At 43.8% G+C, this 19066-nt stretch overlaps 1 protein-coding gene across 1 annotated transcript in view; it reads left to right on the top strand.

Annotated features, from left to right (window-relative positions):
- Positions 1–19066, top strand: part of SERINC5 (serine incorporator 5) — a 162243-nt gene that overhangs the window by 60343 nt on the left and 82834 nt on the right. The window contains exon 2 of the mRNA XM_066273660.1: positions 15834–16001. Within this exon, the coding sequence (XP_066129757.1) occupies positions 15834–16001 (168 nt within the window). The remainder of the gene's footprint in view (positions 1–15833; positions 16002–19066) is intronic.

The raw sequence follows: 19066 nt of genomic DNA, 5'->3' as shown, positions 1-19066 counted from the left end.
GGGAGTGTCATGTGTATGATAGTCACCCACCAGTTGATGCCATGGAAGCAGTCTGTACCTGAATCAAAGCATCCTCACCAGTGCTACCTAGCGTCTGTGCCGGCCGGCCTTCATGCAGACTGGATAAAAGAGGACAGAGGGGGTGCTGATAAAATCCATTGGGCATCTGGCAGCACTTCAATTAAAAAAGGCAATAAAATCACACCTGACTGGTGGTGGAACAGTGGATAGAGTATTGACCTGGGACACTGAGGACCCAGGTTTAAAATCCCAAGGTCACTGGATTGAGCGCAGAGTTGCTAGCTTGAGCATGGGATCAACAACATGATCTCATGGTCACTGGTTTGAGCCCAGAGGTCACTGGCTTGAGAGCAGGGTTGCCGGCTTGAGCGTGGGATCAACAACATGATCTCATGGTCACTGGCTTGAACCCAGAAGTCACTGGCTTGAAGCCCAAGGTCGCTGGCTTGAGCCCAAGGTCGCTGGTTTGAAGCCTGAGTTCACTGGCTTGAGCCTCAGGTTGCTGGCTTGAGCCCAAGGTCACTGGCTTGTGCAGGAGTGACTGACTTAGCTGGAGGCGCCATTCCACCCATCAAGGCACATATTAGAAAGCAATCAATGAATACCTAAGGTGACTCAACTACAAGTTGATGCTTTTCATCTCTCTTCTTTCCTGTCTTTCTCTCTCAAAATTAATTAATTAAGTTAATAAAAAGGGGCAGGCAATCACACGGGAACATTTACTTGAGAAAGGCACACCTATTCATTTCCTCCTTTGATGGGAGAAGGAGATAAATTTCAAGGATGAAAGAAGAGGGCTGGCAAGATGTCCTCCTGCAGTTTTGAGGGACTGATGAATGGTGAAGTTAACAGAGAAAGTGTTGCTTCATCAGCAGGAAAACACTACAGCTGTTACTTTAGCTCCAAGCTGGACTTTTCCTGTGGCCACTAGGCTTTCCTCCAGAAGGATGGAGTGCATTAGAGGAGGAGAGGTGGCCTCTAGGAGTGTTGTGAGCCCTGTGTTTCCCCATGAAGAAAAGGAGCCTTAGGAGAATGTGGGCCTCTCCCTCCTTCTCCCCTTCCTTCCTGCGCCTGCCCAAGTGCCAGTGCCCTCTACGGCATCCAGATAGGGCCATGGGTTTACCAAACCAGGTCCATTGTCTGATGTTTGTTTCCAGTTTTCCTATTCATTTATGTGAAAACAAGTTTGGGCACTTTGTTTATGATAAAGAATAGAGTTATGTGAAATCCTGACTGCAGGAAAATTGAAGACAGGTGGTATGTATGAATTTCTCCTTGCTTACACCACTGAAGCTAGACTACCCTTCAAGGACACATCTTGTCACAGGCAGTCTTTTGAGGAATGGCTCCTTTCTGTGGCGTGGGGAGGGAGAATGGCCAGTGATTGATCTTGCATGTGGGGTGGGAGGAGGGGCTTTGCAGCTCTCTGCTTTTCAGAAGGGGGAGGTCCATCAGCAAGTTGGGCATTTACCACCATACCCTGTAGCTGTTCATGAGCATTCAGTTTCATGGCCACCCCAGGGTTAACTGTGTTGAGATGGAAACCTTTTAGAATGGGTTAGAGACACTTAGGCATTTACTGCCTTCTTAGTAGGGTCAAGAGAGCATCATTTAAATCTATTTATGATGACTTCATTTAGTTGTTTTGATTGTCTGTTAGTTTATTGCACCCAAAGGCTGAGTTATTAGCTCATTCTTCCTCCAAATCACTGTGTTGTTTCAACTGGTGTGTTCTTTGCTGCCCTGCTGATGCTCATCCCTGGATTTGTCTTTGAGCCAAATCACCTAACCATCTAAGCCTCAGATTTCATACCAGGAAAATGAGAGGCCTGGGCTGGATCAGCGGCCTTCAGCCTAGGTGCCTTGACATGTTTCAGTTTGGGTAGAATTTTGGGAGGCTGAGTTTTATGATATAAATTCACTGGAATATAAGTTTTATGAGGACAGGACTGTACCATTATCTCCTAGAACAGAGCCTGGTCACTAGTAAACATTTGATAAATATTTGTTGTATGAAAATATAACTATATGTATAGTATTATAGTGTATCCATATGTTTTGTACATTGAAGTGACACACAGAATTTCATTTGACTTTTTAGTGCACTGCTAGCCCCTTGAAATTACAAAATTACTGGCCCAACCGTGCTCTGAGGTCCCCCCTGCTCAAACTCTCGGAGCTGAGGAAGCAATCATGTCTGTTTTCTGAAGGAATTTGGTTCAGGCTACCCCAAGATGTGCTGCTTTGGCATGTGGATCCTTTAAAGTGGAAGGCAGTTGAGACCCTATGGCCCCAAGATAAACTTTTACCTCTCTCTCCAGTTTTTAAATTGGGAGGGGGGGGGGCTTGCCCATAACAGCAGTTATTACCAGAAATAACTTCTTATGACCTATCTATGGGCAGGGCAAACTTCTCATTACTGAACATCTACTCCTTTTTTCATCCTGTAAATTACTTTCCTCCCTTCTAATGCCCCAAGGTGCCTTACCTTATCCTTAGCTCAGAAATACACTTCATTTTAACTGTCTCCGAACTGCTCTTGCATGTGGGTGTGTGATAAATTTTGGTTGTTTTCTCTTCTTAATCTAATCTGTTGTTGTTGATTTAATTATTAGGCCAGCCGAAGGACTCCAGAAGGGTGGAGGACAGTTCCTCCTGCCCCTCATCCCCACCCCAGAGTGTTCTTGGATCTAGTTGGCAGTTGGCCCTTGGCTCTTGTCACCAGGCTGGAAATCATTCAGTGGCTTGGCAGGGTTTGGGGACTGGGCTGGCATACAGCACCTCGTGGAAAGGACTTGGAGATCTCTCCATTGCCAGCCACATAATCTCCATGACTCAACTGGGCAGATTTTGGGTTTTGTGTTTCATTAACTGCTGTTGATAAGCTCTGATAAAGTTACACAAGCAGAATTGTTTTCCTCCTTATTTGATGAGATTTAAAACTAACTTTTAAAAAATAATTTAAGCCTGGTAAGCACTTTTCTCCCTGTGTCCTACACTTTTCCATTTTGTATTTCAAGGTTTCATTTTCTTACACCTTTTTTTTCCCCTCTAGAAGCTTAACTCCTCTTTCTCAGCCTGTTTGGTGGCAGGTGTTTGTGGCTCTTGTGATGCAAATGAGTTTTCGACTGCATTGTTTTCTCCTAGGTACAAACAGAGAAGGCATTAGTTTTAGGGCACAGAGGAAGTGGTTCTACACGTTGGGGTCAGCTTTTCTCCAAGTTGCTAGGATTCTCTCTTGGGTTCAGATTTTAGGAGTTTTTTTTTCAGATGCATTTATCCTCCACATTAGAGCAGAAAATGAAAAACATGTTGTAAGTCAGGTATTAGTGGTTTGATCCCTTCCGCTCCCAGCTTGACGTCTTTCCGTGTTGACCTGATGGACTGGAGAGAACGGGGCGGCGGGGATGCGGCGGCGGGGATGCCGCAGGGGCGGCTCTGGGGTTGGGGGCGGAGGGGATGCCGCAGGGGCGGCTCTGGGGTGGGGGGCGGAGGGGATGCCGCAGGGGGCGGCTCTGGGGTGGGGGGCGGCGGGGATGCCGCAGAGGGCGGCTCTGGGGTGGGGGACGGCGGGGATGCCTCAGGGGCGGCTCTGGGGTGGGGGGCGGCGCGGATGCCACAGGTAACGGCTGGCTTTGGTGGGGGCGCTCTGGTGTTCCCTGTGGCAGGGTCAGTGCTAAGAACTTAGCCTGAATTATTTCATGTAATCCTCATCAACCTTGTGAAATAGATATTTTTATCCCTATTTTACAAATGAGGCAGATGAGACCTAAGGAATTGGTCTGAGGCTGCCTCATCAGGCAGTGTGGAGCCTGAGTGTGATCCCAGAAAGCCTGACTCCATCACTCCCGCTCTTCACTCCTAAATCACTGGTTCTCAACAGGCAAGGGCAGTTGTCTGAGAAATTTCTGTCACTGTTTGTGAGGCAAAACGGAATGGGAGGTAGAGGCATCTTGTGGGAAGAGGCCAAGGATGGTGCTAAATATCCACCGTGCCCAGGACATCCCCCAATGAAGATCTACAGGGCCCCCGAAGTCATGGGGCCGAGATAGACAACCTGCTCTTCGTGGTGCCTCCCAGGAATGTTTGTTTTCTGTGAACTGCCAGACAGTGGAGTTAGTTTACCTTTTAACCTTAAGCCTACTAAAATATATCACATGTGAAGGGTGGTGTGATGGAAGGATTCAAGGAATCTGATTGCTTTCTGAGAACAGAGAACTTGATCAACATTCTGTGGTGCTGAAAGTAACCCTAACCTTGTGAGAAGGGGGCTCTTCCCACCAGGGCAAAATTTTTGTCCTGGCCGCATTGTCAAATGCCCTGTGTGTTCTGTCTGTCTGTGTCCACTTCTGATTCAGACCCTCTGGTCTGAGTAAGTATCCTTCAAGGAAGGACATTCTTGATAAACTGTCCTTTAAGAAAGGACAGTGACCCTTGCCTTTGCTTTTTGTTGAAATATTGTATCTTGTGGAAATTAACATGTTCTAGAATGTTGAAACCTGTCTGAGAAACCACTTGTCAGAAACTCCTTCTGACAAGCCTTGAGAATCCTGTAGCCACAGTTACAGAATGACTGTGAAAACCTTGGAGTTCTAAGGGACTCTATAAACTCAAAAGGAAAAGAATGTAAGAAACTAAGATGAAGGAAATATGTTTAAGAGCTAATTTCTGGGCTGGGCAAATATTGGGTTGGGGAATAAGTTCGTAGCGTTTTAATATTTTTATTTTACAACGATTTGTTTACTGTTTGGCAAAGGGTAAGCATTCGATAAAACTCTTTCTGCTCTACAAAACTATGTTAATTGTATTTTTGAGTTATTTAATTTTTTATTAGTTTTGAGGCTTAGAAATGGAATACCCAGGAGGCATAAATCAACATTTTCGACACCTGCTCTTCTTTGCTTTTCATCGAGGTAAAAAAGCTGCCGAAGCAGCCCGGGACATTTGCGACGTGTATGGAGAAGGTGTCATAGGCGAGTCTATAGCACGGAAATGGTTTGCAAAGTTCAAAAATGGCGACTTTGACGTCGATGACACGTGCCTCAGCGGAGGGCCTTCTGAATTCGATGAAGAACTGGGAAATGCTCGAAAAGAATGCCATGGTCAACAAGGAGCTAGTCTACATTGCCCAGCTACACTGCGTGAATGAGGCTATTCGACTGAAAAGACCTGATCGACATGGTCAAACCATACTCCTTCACGACAACGCCAGGCCCCATGTTGCACAAGTCGTCAAAGCCGCACTCCCAAGAGCTCGAATGGGAGGTCTTTCAGCATCCGCTGTATTCTCCGGACCTTGCACCGACCGATTACCATCTTTTCCGCTCCTTGTCAAACCATATGAAGGGCATTACCTTCGATAACAAAGAGGTCCTTAAAAACTGGCTCAACAACTTCTTTGACACCAGACCAGGCGATTTTTGGCGGAACGGCATCAACAAATTGGTCGAGAGGTGGGAAGAGGTTGTAAACAGCAACGGCAAATATATAATTGATTAACTTATTGATATAATTATTGTTTTTTGTTTAAATAAAAGTCTTCGGTAAAAACGCTACGAACTTATTCCCCAACCCAATATATAGTTTGTTTAACTTCTTGAATTTCTAGATAGCTGTTTAATTTTTCTCATTTTTATTTGTTTTAAATTCTATCCAGTAAAGCAGTGGTTCTCAAACATTTTGAAATCAGGGCGCATTTAAAATCCTACAAATAATTGTAGGCACACTATATACAAATCTCTGAGAAATATGTCATAATAATTAAGTCAGATATTAAGGGAAAAAAATGTAAAGTCCAAGTGTGCTTTTATGGTAATTAAATGAAATAAATACAACAAAACTAAATTTATTCTTACATTAAAAAGCATTTTGTTACTTTTTTTGAGTTATGTATTTTAGAATTCATAAAAAAGGGGTTAAAAAAATAAAAATGACAAAAAAGTAAAAAAAAAATATAGATACATTCTTGGTAAGATTTAGTAAATTCGGTAGGTCTGGGCAGGTTCATTCTTGTGTTTATGAGAAACATGAGCCTGATGTATCCTAGCAATTTCTTCAATGTTTGGGCATATATTTGAAAGGCAAACTCTCATTTCCTCTTCAATACATTAAAGAATTCCTCTCTCTTTACTCTTAATTGTGTTGAGTTCAGAAAACCCCCACCATACATATCATCTTAACTTTACACCAAACAAAGGAAAGAAGAAACTTGCCTCTAGTCTTTCCAGGGAACATGGGGGGTAGTGTAAACAATCCAGCACCACAGCTTAACAGCCTTTTGCAACCTAATCAAGCAAGTGAGATGGGGGGTTGGGCAGACTGTCAGCTTACAGCCAATTCCCCACACCTCTGTCCCCCGAAAATCTAAACTCCAAAAACCCTGTTGGTTTTTTGGTCCCCAACAGGCACATATTTCTCTGGAATCCCATAGGGTGCACCTGGAACCCTTCTAGGGCACACCACTGCGCTCTGGTGCACACTTTGAGAACCACTGCAGTAAAGGTTTATTTATGTAAATAAAACTCTAAAAAATATTACAAGGGTTAAAGAATCTTTATTTAATTTTTATTGTGATAAAACCAGAAAATTTCCCTTCCTAACCATTTTAAAAGTACAGTACAGTAAAGATTGTCTAATTTTATGCCTTAGTTACAGTGATAGTTCTCTGGCTATTTTCTACCAATCACAGATGAAGTGGATTTCATTTATGCACTGGCTGATTTAACAAATATTTGAGTGCTTACCAAATATGAAATAAAACAAGAATGTGGCTTTGTTTTGTTCCAAAACAGAAATGTGTAATAATTTTCTGATTATAAGATAGGTGCTTATTCAGACAATACAGAAAAGCATAGTCGCTTGCAATCCTATATCTCTGTTAACTACTGTTGATATCCTGATGTATATATATCCTTGTAGATTGTATTTTGTTGTTATTGTTGACCTAGGTCTTGTTATATTTTTACCCCAAATGCTACCATACTCCATACTCCTGTGTTGTTAACTGTTTTCCTTTAATGCAGTATGAGCATCTTTCCATGGCAGTGAATTTTTCTGTGTAATCTATATAATTTAAATAGGTGTATTGTTTTCAATCGTGTGTGTACCAAAATTTTAGTGATTATTACTCTTTCATTGTATATCCAGGTTTCGTTTCTCTCTTTTAAACAACGCTTAGTTGGTCATTCTTACGTATATCTTTATAGTCTTGTTTAGTGAGGGGAGAAACAAGATGTTTTATTGCTTCATTCCCAGGAATTAACACTGTACACAGTAGGTATGTAATATAATACTAATTGAGTGAATGAATGGTCTGGTTATTTTCATAGGATTTTGGAATAGGGTTTTTAATGTGGGGTAGGACTTGTTGGTGAGGTAGGGAACTTGGTGATTTGGGTGGTTCAGCAGCTTAGGGCAGACTCTAAGGCCCAATGAGTCCAGAGGTTGCCTGAGAGAGGAAGGGGCTCAGAAAGGGAGATGCTGCTCCAGATGTTTGTTGTGTTGACTGCTTACTGTGCACCCAGGAACAGGAGAGAAAAACTGCTTCTACTCTACTCTTGTCTCCTCTTCCCACCTAGCTAGTTTCTCTTCTGTGAAAAACCAAGGTTTCAGATCAGTGTTACTTGTCCTGTTCACCCTCTTTCTGCCACTTTGTGGCTTTCTTCTGACCCTCAGCTCTGTAAAGTGGGGTGATACAATATTTGTTATGCCTTGCAAAGAATAAGAGATTAATTGCTAGATGTCAATTGTTGTTAGCTAATATTATTGTTGATTAAGCTTTAATAGGTGGCTTTATATTCGTTTGTAGGGAGAAGTCCGCTGTAAGTTCATACAAACCAACTTACACAGTATATGATATGTGTTGAGCTTTATGAAGCACAATCATTTTGTGAATTAGGGCCTACTTGCAACTCCCTGGTGGTGCCGGAAGATAACCCTTTACTGAACAAAGCAATCGCATGTTCTTGCTCTCCTGGCTTCCCATCAGTCCCTTGCACAGCCACCAGTAAAGGACAGCACCTGACACGGTGGGGGTGGGGGTGGGGGGCAAAAGTTGCTGTTTTTCACCACCACTGTGTTTCTGTTACAGTGGCAAAATAAGTCCATAAAAGTAAGTGGGCAGCAGCTGTTTCTGAGCTTGGAGTAAAGAGAACGAGCTGCAAAATGTTAGCTGTGGAATCTAGAATGTAAATGAATATTGCTGTCAAAGCAGAATCAATTCTTCATTCCTCTGCATCTCGTAGGCCTCGTAGGTAACCACAAAGACTCAAAGGAGAAAGAAGGGAATGGGCAGGACATTGCATGAGGAGTAGTGTCTGTTACTGACACAGGAATCTAATAGCATTCAAGTGTAGAGAGCACTGTTTAATGAAACATTTGAACCCAATTTTAGGTCTTTAATGTTTTTCTTCTGTTTCCTTGACATCAACCCCCCAGAATGCTCAGAGACTCCTGGGTTCTGCTTCTCATAGCTTCAACAGCTTTATTTTTGAGGAACTTTCTTACTGCTGCCCCTCCACTTGGCACTTACTAAGGAATAGTGCTATAATTAGTGTCGCTAAACAAAAATCTCTTCTGTCTTTCCTCAGTTCTGCTAGTGATCCTGTTTTTCCAGGTCAGGAAAAGGGACTGCATGAAGGGCAGGCCAGACTGGAAGATTTCTTTCCTTTTGCAGTTTGGACAGGGTCTAGACACACTTCAAGCCAACGTGGCTCTCCACTGCCCTCGAGGAGTGAGTTTCTAAATGAATGTTCACCACATTGCAGAGGGACTTATCCATACAAAAACAAAATCATTGAAACTAGAAAATGTGGCCCACGTTTGGGATGATTCTTGTGACAGAAGTGTCCTGTGCACCTCGCTGCCTCCCTAAGTGGAACCAGGGGAGCATGATTCAATGTGATAATGCCTGGTCCACTGTCCTGAATGAGTTACCTCACTGTGGTGTGAGGTGTACCTTGCAGAACATAGACCAGGGAGCAATTGGAGTGATACTCACATTACCTGTGAGATGTTTGGAGAGCTTTTGACTGCCCACACTGTTCAGTTTTCTTTTTTTTTTTTTTGTATTTTTCTGAAGCTGGAAATGGGGAGAGACAGTCAGACTCCCGCATGTGCCCGACCGGGATCCACCCGGCACGCCCACCAGGGGGCGACGCTCTGCCCACCAGGGGGCGATGCTCTGCCCCTCTGGGGCGTCGCTCTGTTGCAACCAGAGCCACTCTAGCGCCTGGGGCAGAGGCCAAGGAGCCATCCCCAGCGCCCGGGCCATCTTTGCTCCAATGGAGCCTCGGCTGCAGGAGGGGAAGAGAGAGAGAGGAAGGAGAGGGGGAGGGGTGGAGAAGCAAATGTGCGCTTCTCCTGTGTGCCCTGGCCGGCAATCGAACCCGGGACCTCTGCACGCCAGGCCGACGCTCTACCACTGAGCCAACCTGCCAGGGTCTCAGTTTTCATTTTGATTGATTTTTCTCTCTTCTTTCTTGCTTTGGGATTAACTGGGTGTGCTTGCCTCTTAGTTTATTTTCCAACATCTAAAAATTTATGGGCGGTAAGGATGTCAGATCACTCTTGCAGGATGACAAGAATGAAGCGTGGATGCCACCATGCCTCTGGCAAATGAAACTTGCTGATTATTCTTTGCATTTTCCCTGCTGGGACAGTCAGCCTTAGAGTCCCCTTCAGCACGGCATTCCAGGATGCCCTGCCACAGTGACTGAATGCAAGACGAAGCCTGTTTACCTACTAGCTGTTGCCTGTCACCTAGGCTGCTTCAGTTTACAAATAAGCAAAACCAAGACCCAGAGAGTGAAAGTGACTTACCCAGAGCCACACAGAGTTAGAATCCAGGTCTTCTGGTTCCTGGAACTTGGCTTTTCCCAACCAGTTAGTCCCTCCTCGTCCTTGTGGGCTTAAGAACCTGGTAGCCAAGCCTCTTGGCTCTGTGGAAAGAAGACTTGATTGGGGGGGCTCTCATAAGTAAGGTAACATGGAGTGTGTGTGTGTGCGCTCACATTGATTATGACATCTGTTTGGCTTTCTTTCTAATTTTTTGCTGTTTCCGTTGGTGCTGTTGTCAGCTGGGAGTTCTAGGTAGTAAAGGAATTGTGCATTTCAATTTGACAGAAGAACCTGGACGTGACTACGAGTCCCAGCTCACATTTCTACGATCATTTCCTCATATGCATAGGGTCAGTTCTTAGAACTGTGTCTGAGGCCAGTGGGGAAGACGGATGGAGACTGGTGTTTATTTATTGTGTGTGAGTGTGTGTTGTGGGAGTCCTTAGACAGGAGGAGAAAAATAACACTTGGAGGTGAGTCCCAGCTCCCCGTCGCAGCAAGCAGCTGGCTTACCCCTTCCCTTTGACTCTGTCCGGGCAAGGACAAAACTCCTTGTATTTAGAAAAGTCTTTGATCCTCATGCTATTGCTATTTCAAAGGAAGTTATCTAGAGAGGGTATGAACGGCTCTTTGAGATTTTTTTTCCCCCCACCGTATTTAGAGAGGGCAGGTTTCTTCAAAAAGAAAAAAAAATCACACAATCACTACCATATTTGCAAATGCTTTTATAACAATATCTTCGAACTTTGTTGCTTTTCTTAGTCACTTTTCCTTTCTTTTTAAAATTACAACAGTAATAAATACATGCACATAGTAGAAACACAGAGAACAGAACAGTGAGTAGATATCTTCTTTTCCTCCCCACATCTAGGCCCACTGCAGATAATTGATGTTAGTGGTCCTTGCATGGGCACACATCACACATAAAGATACACATTTATATAAAATATCAGGGCTTAACGACTGTGCTAGTTTGCTGGGAGTGACATACTAAAGTACTGTCTGCTGGGTGGCTTAAACAAAAATAATTTAATCTTACAGTTCTGGTGGCTAAAGTCTGAAATAAAGGAGTCAGAGGCTTCTCTGTTGAGGCCTCTCTCCGTGGCTTGTAGAGGGCTGTCTTCCCCTTGTGTCTGTCCTCAGATGGATGATCTTTCTCTGTGTCTGTGTCCTATTCTTACCTTCCAAGGAGACAAATCATATTGGATTAGAGCCTGCTCCAGTGACCTTGTTTAACTTTAATTATGTTATTAAGGGCCTTATGTCCAGATGTTCTGTGATACTGGGGGTTAGAACTTCAACATGTGAATTTTGGGGTATGTGGGGTGGGGAGGATAACTCAGCTCAGCCGATAATACTGACTTACTCTTTTTGACACATTGTACTGTACAGATAGCCCATAATTCATTTACCTAGTCCCTGTGTGACTGTAGTCCTGCTGGTGGTGAGCAGCCTCACACCTGAATCGGCGTGCCCTGTGGAAGTGTACATGCAGGACGAGCTTCCAGAGGCATGGCGAGCATTGCCGTCAAAGAGATTGTCTTGGTCCTTCCTGAGCGTGTAGTAATTTCTTGTGGAAAAGGAGAGTGTGCAGTATCTACAAATTAAAGCCCTAATACTTTGTGATACAATACTGTTATGAGAAATTAAGAATGTAGACCCTGGCTGGGTAAGTTGATTAGAGTGTTGTCCTGATACACCAAGGTTGCGGGTTCACATACAAGAACCAACCAATGAATGCATAAATAAGTGGAACAACAAATTGATGTCTCTCTCTCTCTCTCTCTCTCTCTCTTTTCCTTCACACTTCTCTCAAATCAATAATTTTAAAAAAATTCAGAATGTGGCACAGGACTTGTGCACAAGGCCCTGTGGACTAGGCCTGCCAGCCCCTTTGTTTGAGTTGAGGAGTGTTGCTGTTATGACCTTACCATACATTATGCATTCAGCACCCACTTATTGAGCCCTTGATGGGCATTGTTGTTATATTTGAATAGGCTTTACTTTATAGAGCAGTTTCAGGTTTAGAGCAAAATTGAGAACAGGGTACAGAGGTATACTCTCTGCCTCACGCATGCACTGTCCTCTTCCATTACCCACATCCCTCACCGGAGGGGACATCTGTTATAGTCGGTGAACCTAAGCGACATAGTATCATCCAAAGTCCATAGCTTACAGTAGGCTTCACTCTTGGTGTTCTGCATTGTTTTTGATTCCCTGACATGTGAAAGGTTTGGTCTCCTGAGCCCGGGCTAACGAGATACTGTGCTTCTCACGCTCGCGACATTCCTGGGGGATCGGCTGGCCGGGGATTATTTCGGAGTGGGCACTGATGCTCAAAAGAGGGACATGCTCCGAGTGGTAAAGCTGCAAGTGGCAGGGGCTGGATGCGAACTGGTTTTATTCTCAATTTCCCTTTTCCAGAAAGAAGTGGTAAGTCAGCAGGGCAGTGAGATTTTTCTAGATACTAATATAATACTTCTTGTATGGATGCTATTTTGAATTTCTGCTCGTTGTATATATCAATGTTTTTTTTTTTTTTTTTTTTTTTTTTTTCCATTTTTCTGAAGCTGGAAACAGGGAGAGACAGTCAGACAGACTCCCGCATGCGCCCGACCGGGATCCACCCGGCACGCCCACCAGGGGCGGTGCTCTGCCCCCCAGGGGGCGATGCTCTGCCCATCCTGGGCGTCGCCATATTGCGACCAGAGCTACTCTAGCGCCTGAGGCAGAGGCCACAGAGCCATCCCCAGCGCCCGGGCCATCTTTGCTCCCATGGAGCCTTGGCTGCGGGAGGGGACGAGAGAGACAGAGAGGAAAGCGCGGCGGAGGGGTGGAGAAGCAAATGGGCGCTTCTCCTGTGTGCCCTGGCCGGGAATCGAACCCAGGTCCTCTGCACGCTAGGCCGACGCTCTACCGCTGAGCCAACCGGCCAGGGCTATATCAATGTTTATTTAGCTAAAAATGCATTCTGCACTCATACCCGTGGTTGTTGGCATAGTTATCTCAAGTGATAAATAACTTTTAGGTTACTAGAAAAAGGCTATCGGATTTTAAAATTCAGCCTGTGTGTATATATGTTTATCTATCAATCAATCATACCATAGAATTATATAGACCGAAAGTGAAAGTAAAGAAAGTTTGACAAGTGCCAAATGACTTTAATAATAGAATATGTCACTGTCTTTAAATGACTGAATAGGCTTACATTATGTATGTTCATTTTTCTCTTCTGTGGAGATATTCAGTTTAAATATTGACTCTGCTGTAGGAAAGTTATATCATGGGAAGCATTAACTGCTTTAAAGATATTTATTTTCCCAAATAGGATGTTTTGTTTATTGCATTTGAATTTGAAATACAGTAAGACTGGTTATCTAATACCAGACAACTAAAGAGTTAGCAACTAATGAAGGAGGCAGTTAGAAAGAATTTGGAAGGCTGCGGAAGAGGGAGGCAGGGCCCATAGAGAAAGAAATATGGGCATGAAAGTTAGTAAAATCAGAGATAGAAAATATGAATGAGTGAATTGTAAAGAATGTGGTCCATGCCTGACTGCTGGTGGTGCAGTGGATAGAGCTCGAAACTCCAAGGTTGCTGGCTTGAGCGTGGGATCATTGACATGATCCCATGGCCACTGGCTTGAAGCCCAAGGTTGCTGGCTTGAGCAAGGGGTCACTGGCTTGGCTGTCCCCTGCCCTAGTCAAGGCATGTATGAGAAGCAATCAGTGAACAACTAAAGTGCTGTGACTATGAGTTGATGCTTCTCATCTCTTTCCTTTCCTGTCTCTTTCTCTCTCTTAAAAAGAGAAAAAGGAGGTGGTCCATAAGAACACCACATAGACAGTAGTGCTATGATCTCACTTGTGTGACCTGTAGCTCAGCCCAAGTGGAAGGACTAATCTTACAAAGTAGTGGCCTAACTTTCTGAAGCAAGGAGAACCTTTTGGGGAAGATGGTTTGGAAAACTCAATGAGAGTGGAGAGAGTACATTAGCAAAAATTTAAAGTAATGAAAGAATACAGAATTATCAAGGGCTCAAACAGTGCCAGTTTCATGAAACAGATGAAATAACTTGGGAAAAGACTACATTTCTGAGACCTGTCATAACATCCTTGTCATTATAGTCTGTCTCTACCTGTTTATCTATGATTCCTTCTCATTGAAAGTGATGTTTATAGTGTGGCATTCTAATTGATGTTGTTTTGCAGCTATGCAAGGTCTTGAACTTCCTTCTAAATCATTATCAAGAGATTAAATTGTTAGGTTGTAGGTTTTATATAGGCTATAGTGTCATACACGGAGGTTTGCTTGTTATTTGCAGTTTATAATAATCTCCTTTGTAGAAATCCCTCCCTAACACCAGGTAAGTCTGATTAGGTCCAAGAGACCACAACATAAGCATAAGTACTGTTAGCACCCCCACCTTATAAATGAGGTTAGTAAATTACTCATGGTAGGTGGCAGACCAAGGCCCAAACTCAGCCAGGGTGACTGAGCCTGAGCTTTTAACACTACTATGCTCTGTTGCCCTATGCTTTACTAAAGGTCTAGTTTTTTTTGGGAGGGGGGCAGTGGAAATACACTATGCTATTATAATGATGGATATATGTCATTATACATTTGTCCAAATCCACTGAATATACAATGAACCCTTAAGTGAACCATGGTCTTTGTGTGATTGTGATATAGCAATGTAGGTTCATCCATGGTTAAAAAAAGGTACCATTCTTGCCTGACCAGGAGGTGGTGCAGTGGATAGAGCATTGGACTGGGACACAGAGGACCCAGGTTCAAAACCCCCAAGGTTGTCAGCTTGAGCGCCGGCTCATCAGGTTTGAGCAGAGCTCACCAGCTAGAGCCCAAGGTCACTGGCTTAAGCAAGGGGTCACTCACTCTGCTGTAGCCCCCTGTCAAGGCACATATGAGAAAGCAATCAGTGAACAATTTAGGAGACTGAGGAGCAGCAACGAAAAATTGATGCTTCTCATCTCTCTTCCTTTCTGTCTCTCTGTCCCTATCTGTCCCTCTCTCTGTCTCTCTCTCTCTCTCTGTCACAAAAAAAACAAACCAACCCGTTCTTATGAGCAACATTGATAAATTGAGGAGGCTGTGTATGTGTGGGAGTAAGAGTATGGGAAACCTCTGTGCTGCCTTCTAAATTTTATTGTAAACCTAGAACTACTTTTAAAAAAAAAGGTCTTTAAAAAGAAAAACAACACCAGACTCAAACCTGGAAATTTAATCCCTCTTTTATTTAATATCCCCAAATTATATCTAGTTGCATTGACTGATAAAACCTAATTAGAGATTTAAAAAAAAAACCTGGTTTCCTCAAATTGAAAGGTGTGTGTGCTCTTAGTGGTACAGCAGGAGCTCTGTGCTCCTCTGGCCCATGTCCCACCTATTAGCCTAAAACTCACCATTAGGGGCATGAAGCTGTGGTAAACAATGAGATAAGAGGCATCTATTCCTTTTGACTTTCAAGTTGGACATCCCATTAATTATTTCCTGCAAAGGAGGATGGATGCAAGCATACCTAGCCATTATATCCCAGCACACCCCAGGTGTTCATACAATTTATTCTTTTGCTCGTGAATTTTGAAAAGTCCTTTTCTTGGGCCCAGTTTATTGTTTTTCATGTTCTTCTTACCTCACTTTAGCCTTTTTCTAGTTCTTGGTTTTTTCTCTTGCTTTTAGTTGATCCCAGAAAGAGTAATGATTACAGTGTCTCAGGTGGATTGTGCCTTTTCTGTTTATTTACTGGGCATTGCCCAAGCCTTAATGCTTATCCCTAAAGACAGTATTAGACCAGTTCTGCTGAAAGCTTTTTTCACGTGCTAAACAGTTCCAGCATGCTCTACTGGCACGATGGCTAAGAAAAACGGTACCCTGACGGGTTGACCCCAGAGGGCTTGCGTTAGTAGGTTTGTAAAACAGTGGCTTTAAGAGGATGTTGTGTGTTCCTTTTCTAGCTGGCCTGCTGCTGTGGGACTGCTGGCTGCTCTCTCTGCGGTGGGTGTTGCCCCAAGATCCGACAGTCCCGGAGCACCCGTTTCATGTATGCCCTGTACTTCATTCTTGTCGCTGTCCTTTGCTGCATCATGATGTCGCACACCGTGGCTAATGAGATGAAAGAGCATGTAAGTCTCCCCCATTTCAACTCTTTTCATTTCTGTTGGTCGATGAGGGTGTGTGGGAAACATCCAACTCCGTGGACGGGCCCACCACCCCAGTGTGGTTTTGGGTACACTCACTCTCCAAGCCTCCAGGGAAGCCTCTTCGGTGCTTTCTGCTGAGTTGGCGAACCAGTCAAGGTCTTGACCTTTAGTGATAAGTGTGGGTGCAATCCAGTGTTTGTGGTGGAGAGGATTGTGTGCTTTGTCTTGGCTTGTTTATAGCTGTTTCTGATTAGATATTTTTTTCTTGTTCTGAGGATGGCTGCCAGAATCCTAGGAAGCAGCTGTGGTAAGCACTTACTTTGACTTAGGTGGGAAGGACAATAAAGCTTATGGTAATTCCACAGAGAACGAGGCAGTGATAGGGCAATTTGCACTTTTCTGGTTGTGTTACTTGTGGGCTTGGTGTCTCCAGAGGTAAGGATGGACTGCCAGCCATTTCTCGGGCAGTGTATGGAGAGGTAGACCTGTTGTGTGACTCTGATAGAGACACATATAGGACCTTTTTCTGGAATTTCTCCATAGGAGGCCTCTTAATCAGCCAAATTATGGGGGGTGGGGCTGTGCTGGGATTTTTGAGGGAGTCCAATAAATAACATCATTATTGCCCTTCTAGGTTCTGAACAAATTGACCAAAAGACTACAATGTCAGGAGATACATGCCAGACATCACCTTTGTCCCTCATAGAGCTGGTGTGAGAAAATATGGGTTGTATCTGAAAGGAAGTGGGCTTCCTACTTCTGATCCCCAAAATGAGTCAGACTTACCCGTGCGGGGAGTCCACCCGGGTCAGGGCAGGCTTTGTCTGCAGGGGTACCGTTTGCTGGGAAGAGGAGCAGTCCTGCTCCCGGGGACTGCCCTCTTCTATGGGGAAGAGGGAGAGGAAAGGCAGCCTTGGTGAGCCCCATTTGCCCTTACAGACCGAATGCTTCGTGCCCCTGGAACCCTCTCTAATGGAGGTGACATCCCTAGGAGCAACTGCAAAGAAGTCTTCATTCTCCCCAACCATATGCTGAAACTACAGACTATTTTAAATACATTCAGGTGCATCAAAACAACTGTTTTCTTAAAAATGCACTTGATATATTCTTATCCAGTTAAAGTAGGCCCTTTGAAGTTTTCTGTTGGGTAATGCTTTTTTTCTTTTTTAAGATTTTATTTATTCATTTTAGAGAAGAGAGAGAGACAGAAAAGGGAGACACAAGGGGGGAGGAGTAGGAAGCATCAACTCCCGTATGTGCCTTGACAGGGCAAGCCCAGGGATTTGAACCAGCAACCTCAGCATTTCCAGGTCGATGCTGTATCCACTGTGCCACCACAGGTCAGACAGGTAATGCTTTTATAATTGTGGTTGTATGGTCTGGAATGTACCAGAACTGCTGTCCAGACCTGTGAGATAAAGATTCTCCTCTAATTATTTTACACAGTGGCTCTCTTCTCAGTTAAGATGCTGCAGTCAGAGCTATGGGGCATTCATACTTGTGAGAAGTGGAGCTGATAATTCAGAAGACAAGGTATAAAGTCTCTAAGGTGCATAAAACAAGGTGGAAACTACTAAGTACCATTTGAGAGAATGCACAAAGTGCCGTGGGAGTTTGGAGGCAGGGAGACCGAGAACTAAGTTTGCCTCTCGTCTGCACCAGGTTTCACTCTGTCTTGGTGGTGTTTGCTATTGATTCTCTTCCTCTTACCATGGTTTAATCTTGTATGTCTATAACAAGACTTTAAGGGGAAGGGATACTGACAGGGTAGAATTTAAATCTTATTCTGAAGGTCCATTTAATCTCCCACTTACTACCTTTGTTTTGCAAGTAACTTAATGTTCTCTTTTTCAATTCAGCAAGGATTTAAATCTCTGCTCTTTGCTCTTAAGAAGTTTTCAGTTTCAGTAGAATTAAGCTTGGGGAGAGGTTGTAAAGAGGGACAAATATAAAGCAATGGAAAATGATTTGACTTTGGTGATGAATACACAACATAATCAACAGTTCAAATGCTATAGAAAGATTTACTTGGCCCGACCTGTGGTGGCACAGTGGATAAAGCGTTGACCTGGAAATGCTGAAGTCGCCGGTTCGAAACCCTGGGCTTGCCTGGTCAAGGCACATATGGGAGTTGATGCGTCCAGCTCCTCCCCCCTGTCTCTCTCTCCTCTCTCTCTCTCTCTCTCTCTCTCTCTTTCTCCCTCTCTCTCCTCTCTAAAATGAATAAATAATAAAAAAAAAAAATTAAAAAAAGAAAAGATTTACTTGAAGCCTCTGTACTCTTATAGATCAATGTCACCCTGTTAAAGTTAATTTTCTAAATAAAATTAAAGAAAAAAATAAATTAAAAAAAAAAGCTTTGGATCTAAGAAACAAAATCTGAAACCATACAAATCTGTTGTATGTCTAGTGGTGAATCCTTCAGAAACGTTTCTGAAGGGACAGATAATCTGGTGGCCATATAGGCACATAGTTTAGGGTATGACTTTCATCATAATAATTTTTAACATTTGATTACCATCCAAGTGACCTGCCCCACGAAATAGTCCAGAACAACTCCAGTTACTATCTATGGTTTCTGACTGTAGAACATTTAAGAAACAGAAGGCTTTGACTGTTGCTAGGGGTGGTGTAAGGCCAGGTGCCATGACCATGCAGGTTCACATTAGACTCCTGCAGATAATAAAGGAATTGTGGAACCGTTGGATGGTGGGTCATTCCGTTTATTAGAATCTCGCAATGGTGGATGAGCAAGCGGGGGGGGGGGGGGATTGCTTCCCTCTCTTAGGACTCCCAAGAAAAACAGTAGCAAACAGTGGTTCCTCCCAATGGCAGCAGGCAACCTGCAGTTTGCAGTCTGCCACCCTGAAGGCAAGCACCCGGAGGCTTACATAGACTATAGTGTAGTTAGTATTCACACATGGTGCTGCCCTGGGCTCATGCACCAGTCAGGCAAAGTACAAGTGAGCAAGCCTAACACACTGTTTGCTCAACAGAAGGCTTCATGGAAGAAGTGGCTTGTGTGATAATTAATGAGTCTCTTAATA

This window comes from Saccopteryx bilineata, chromosome 4, assembly GCF_036850765.1.
Source record: "Saccopteryx bilineata isolate mSacBil1 chromosome 4, mSacBil1_pri_phased_curated, whole genome shotgun sequence".
NCBI classification, from domain to species: Eukaryota; Metazoa; Chordata; class Mammalia; order Chiroptera; family Emballonuridae; genus Saccopteryx; species Saccopteryx bilineata.
This window is presented reverse-complemented; position numbering and strand designations above follow the sequence as displayed.